The sequence below is a fragment of the Penaeus vannamei genome, chromosome 43 (genome assembly GCF_042767895.1).
Source record: "Penaeus vannamei isolate JL-2024 chromosome 43, ASM4276789v1, whole genome shotgun sequence".
NCBI lineage: Eukaryota > Metazoa > Arthropoda > Malacostraca > Decapoda > Penaeidae > Penaeus > Penaeus vannamei.
Window position 1 is genome coordinate 4,572,999 of NC_091591.1, and position 4,528 is coordinate 4,577,526.

The following is a 4,528-nucleotide window of genomic DNA, read 5'->3' on the forward strand; positions in this document are numbered from 1 at the left end:
AGAACACATTTAAACAACATCAATATATATCATAAACCTCATCCTGAGGACTACACAATTAAGAAATATAGCCATCCTTCTGTAATAAATAGCAAACAATGAAAGTTCTGTATTGCCGTTTTCTGTTACTGAAGACAAGATATACACTTAACCCTTTATTGGGCAAGTGACCATATATGATCACTTAAATACATGTATGTATATGAGGTAATGAAGATGTGTGCCTGGTAAAGGGTCAAGGCAATTCTGATAAATGAACCTGAACTTCCTATAGCGAAAGCTCTTCTGAAATGTAATGCTCGTAGGATAACTCTAAACTTTCAACATTTGGAGAACATTAAACTATGTACTTAAACTGCCTGAAAATGCAAACTATCTGAAGAACAAAGAGAAACTCACTCCTCAGTAGTTGTTGTAAGGAGCTGATTGAGCGGCGCTGCAATGAATGCCTCACACTCATTGGCCAGGGAGTTAGCAGAGACTGGGGTGGGATAGGACATGCCCTCGAGGGCTTCTTCTGTTGTGGATCTGACTTCTTGAAGACGCTCCTTGATGATCTGAAGGCCATCCCCCACGCATACAGCTAGGCACTGGATACTCTCTATGCCATCTTGCTAAAGAGGGGAAAGAACGAATGATCTTGAAACTGGAATTTCTACATGGGGAGAAACATGGATGGAGGATATGAAGAGAAAAAAAGGGGAAGGAAAAAGAAAAAGAGTAGAAAGAGGAATAAAAAAAAAATATATATATATATATATATATATATTATCATCATAATGTTAAATGAAGAAAAAAAAATAATATACAAGGATGCATGTGACAGCTTGGCAGTGACTGACAACAGATTGACAGGGTGAAAATGATAATTATTTGATAACTGGCAGGTTCAAGATAATATTTCAAATTCAACAATATTACATGCACATGCTGCACTCAGGCAATCATCAGCAACATATTAAGCTTACCTTCACTTTAATTAACAATAAACTGAGCATAGTTGCAAATGCTATAAAGCACACCAATCATTTGCTCCACAATCTTGAAAAAAATAGCTAAACCTCTTTCCTTGCAAATACTGGAAAAATGGAATCCATTTCAACATAACTGAAATCCAGTGTCTCACTGCTTGGAATACCTAATAACCCAATGAATATCCCTTGAATAGTTCACTCTTTTAACACTGTTATGTCTCAACACCTTTTTCAAGATCAAATTAAAGACCAAACAGAGTACAATGCATATCTATAAACTGTTGCAAAAGCCAGAACACCTGATTTTCTATATATTCTGAACTGATATACAGAAGCTTTTCCTACTTACTTGCTGGAAACAAGTTCTCAATGGCAGATGGGGTTAATAGATCCACTGATGGCAAGTGTGCAAAGTAAACAAGTAATTTTTTCATCTTAATTTAAAGTTGTTGCTTTCATGCCTTTATCTATTCTTCTTAATCCAAAATATTGTGTTTATTCACAGAGAAAATCATGTCCTCAATACACAGAACTCTAGACAGTGGTAACAAAATGCCGATCAAACTCACCACTTCCTTGTTGAAACTGATGATCTGTGCGTGTTTGGCTCTCAGTGCATCTCTGGCCCTGGCTGCAGTGTCTGCTCTCTCCTGCAGTGAGGATGTCAGCTGCTCAGCAGCATTAAGGGCAGCTCTCTCCCCTGCCACGCTGATGTTCTCCTTCACCACATCAACCACAGCTGCAGTGATGCTGTCATCAGTATAGCTGCGCTGTTGATATAGAAATTCAGGTTTGGTGATTCATCAGCGAACACTACCAACTCAGAAGAACCTTCAAAAAGCAGAAATAAATATATGAAAAAAATAAGAAAACAATCAATTGCAAGAAAAAGAAAGAAAGAAAGAAAAAAAAGAAAAAAAAGAAAAAGAAAAAAGAAAGAAAAAAGAAAAAGAAAAAGAGAGAAAACATTCAAAGAGTACACAAGGATAATTTGAAAAACAACCTTGTACCTTTGCAGCTGCAAAAATGTTGTTATGGAGTGTCTTGAGGGCTCGAGACAGAGACTGCGCAGCCAAATCAGCCTGGTAAGCCTCGACGTAGAGTTTGACATGTGATGCGCTCATCTGACCTAAGAGTTCACGCACAGACTCAATCACCCCTCCAGGATTCATCTCGTCAATGAAAGCGCCATCGTTTTCACACTTGAGTCTGATGGAATAAAGAAGGGTGCTTATAAAACAGGCCTTCAACCTTGAATATCAATGATATATATATCTTTCTGAACATAACAAATAACATGTGATATTGAGGGCCTTCATCAAAAGGAGACACAGAACATATACAGATGATGAATATCCATCTGAAACTGAAGCAATATCCAAAACTTGGTTTGAAATAAATATACAGGTATTAACTAGGGCATGACAAACAAGTACTTCTGCTTCTGAAGAGAATAAAGTTCAATACACACTAAAGCAAAATTATGCGACTATATGTATAGGTTCCTGAAATTTTGAAATTGGTGCTGGATTAGTACAGGTTGACCTTTAGTAAGGACAATAAAAGCAATGACACTATCAGCATTTTTTTTTTTTTTTTTTTTTTTTTTTTTTTTTTTTTTTTTTTTTTTTTTTTTTTTAAGGCATCATTTACAAATGAAACAAACTCATCATGGTTCTACCTGAGTTCTCGTGCATCCTTCACCAGATCCACATTTTGAACTTGTGCGTGGAGGCTACGGGTCACCTCCTGAACTTCACTTGTCATGCCGACCATCAGTGATCTAGGCCCCCAAGTAGCCATTGTGTCGCCAATGCGCTCCCACACTCGCAGCTTTTGGGATTTGTGTGATGAAAGATTAGGAGAATATCCATGTTTCTTGTTCTTTAAAAATTTCCACTGATACATCGCTTTCACTGTAATGATGCATTGATGTCTTCCCCCTTGCTTTTAAAAATCTCAGTGACAAACCACTTTCAGGCTGACATCCAACAATTTGAAACTGTTACTCTTTGCGACAAGAAATTTCATCCCTATGGCATTTCTCTGCGTAAAGTTCTACATTTTATAGTATTGGTCTTACATATATCATATGACTGCCTACATCAGTAACAATACTAATAGGGAAATAAAGCATACACCCTTTTCTACTTTACCTTCTCCATATGCATACGATCTGGAGTACCAAAGTGACCTGTGATGATGGAACGACGGAGTTTCTCCAGGTCCGATAAGTTCCCGCGTAACTGTTTCTGTAGGGGAGTTGGGGAAGAGGCATGAGTTTAATAATGGGTCTTGAACTCATAAAATTGAAACATAATCTCAATCTCATTGACTCATCAAACCATCCACCCACCCACTCACTCACTCTATCTGTTTCTTTCATTCACTTACTCACTCACTCACTCCCTAACCTGTAAGTTTATATCCACACCAGCCTGGCCATCATAAACACTGGGCAAATCCTCCTGCAGCAGGGAAAGTTGAGACTGCCACAGCTTACAGTGCTGGATCTCCTTCTCTCTCTCTTCCTGCGACACCTTCATCAACGTGGCTCTCCGACGCAGCTCCACCTCCCTCTGGCGCAGTTCCTCCTTCCTGCGATCTTGTAGAAGAAAGTGCGTGAAAGTTAGGCACAGGGGCTGAGTGTTGTCACACAGTAATTTTGTTTTGTAGTTAGGGACAACATGGTATTGCCTTTGGGTGCGTGCATGTGTGAGTGCACGCGTGTGTGTGTGTGTGCGCGTGTGCGTGACAGACAGAGAGAGAGAGAGAGAGAGAGAGAGAGAGAGAGAGAGAGGGAGAGAGAGAGAGGGAGAGAGAGAGAGAGAGGGAGAGAGAGAGAGAGAGAGAGAGAGAGAGAGAGAAAATCATGCATGCATGTGTGATCACGTCTTCCTTGTTTTAACATACACTTTTAACCCTCATATGTTGAAAAATGTAATGTATATAATAATAATAATAAAAAAACAATATACAACAGAAATATAAACAAATAAATCCTAGATTACTTACTAAGTTGTTGGATTTCTGCGGTTTCTGCTGTGATGGCTGAGTTGGCATCAACGATAGAAGCCTTGAGTTTAAATCTTTCTTCTGTGGGCAAAATTTCTCCTTCTTCCCCAGTTAATTTCTGTAAAAAAGAATATAATATAATAAACTACCAAAATTTAGTAAACAGTATATATTTGTATGATACAACCTGCATTAATTTTTCTTTCTTTTTAAGTAGAAAAAAATATCATTTATAAAGTTTATATATCTTTTTCTTTTCTTAAACACCTGGTGATAGAATATCTACCTTCCTGAAACGTGCATGCTTCAAGTTCAGCTTAATCAACCTTCTTTCCTCAGGTGGGCACACATGCCGCATCAAGAAGGATAAAATAGGCTGCAAGTTCTTGTCCCTTGTCAAGCTGTGAGTAGATAAGAAATGTAAAATCCATTACATGAAGAGGTGAGAAAAACTGGCAAATCAGTTGTTCTCTTATTATAACGCATGACAGCGTGTTCGTGAACTGCTTATGCCTTACATACCTTTCTATTTTAAATTT

At 38.1% G+C, this 4,528-nt stretch overlaps 1 protein-coding gene across 2 annotated transcripts in view; it reads right to left on the bottom strand.

The window, feature by feature from the left end:
* Nucleotides 1-4,390, bottom strand: part of LOC113810802 (uncharacterized) — a gene marked incomplete at its 5' end in the record, with an annotated part of 14,577 nt that extends 10,187 nt beyond the window's left edge. For both annotated transcript variants that reach the window (XM_027362446.2, XM_027362445.2), the window contains 8 exon segments: nucleotides 400-614; nucleotides 1,544-1,744; nucleotides 1,985-2,183; nucleotides 2,656-2,807; nucleotides 3,131-3,226; nucleotides 3,389-3,579; nucleotides 3,990-4,107; nucleotides 4,276-4,390. In XM_027362446.2, coding sequence (XP_027218247.2) covers nucleotides 400-614; nucleotides 1,544-1,744; nucleotides 1,985-2,183; nucleotides 2,656-2,807; nucleotides 3,131-3,226; nucleotides 3,389-3,579; nucleotides 3,990-4,107; nucleotides 4,276-4,390 — 1,287 coding nt within the window.
* Nucleotides 4,391-4,528: the final 138 nt, after the last annotated feature.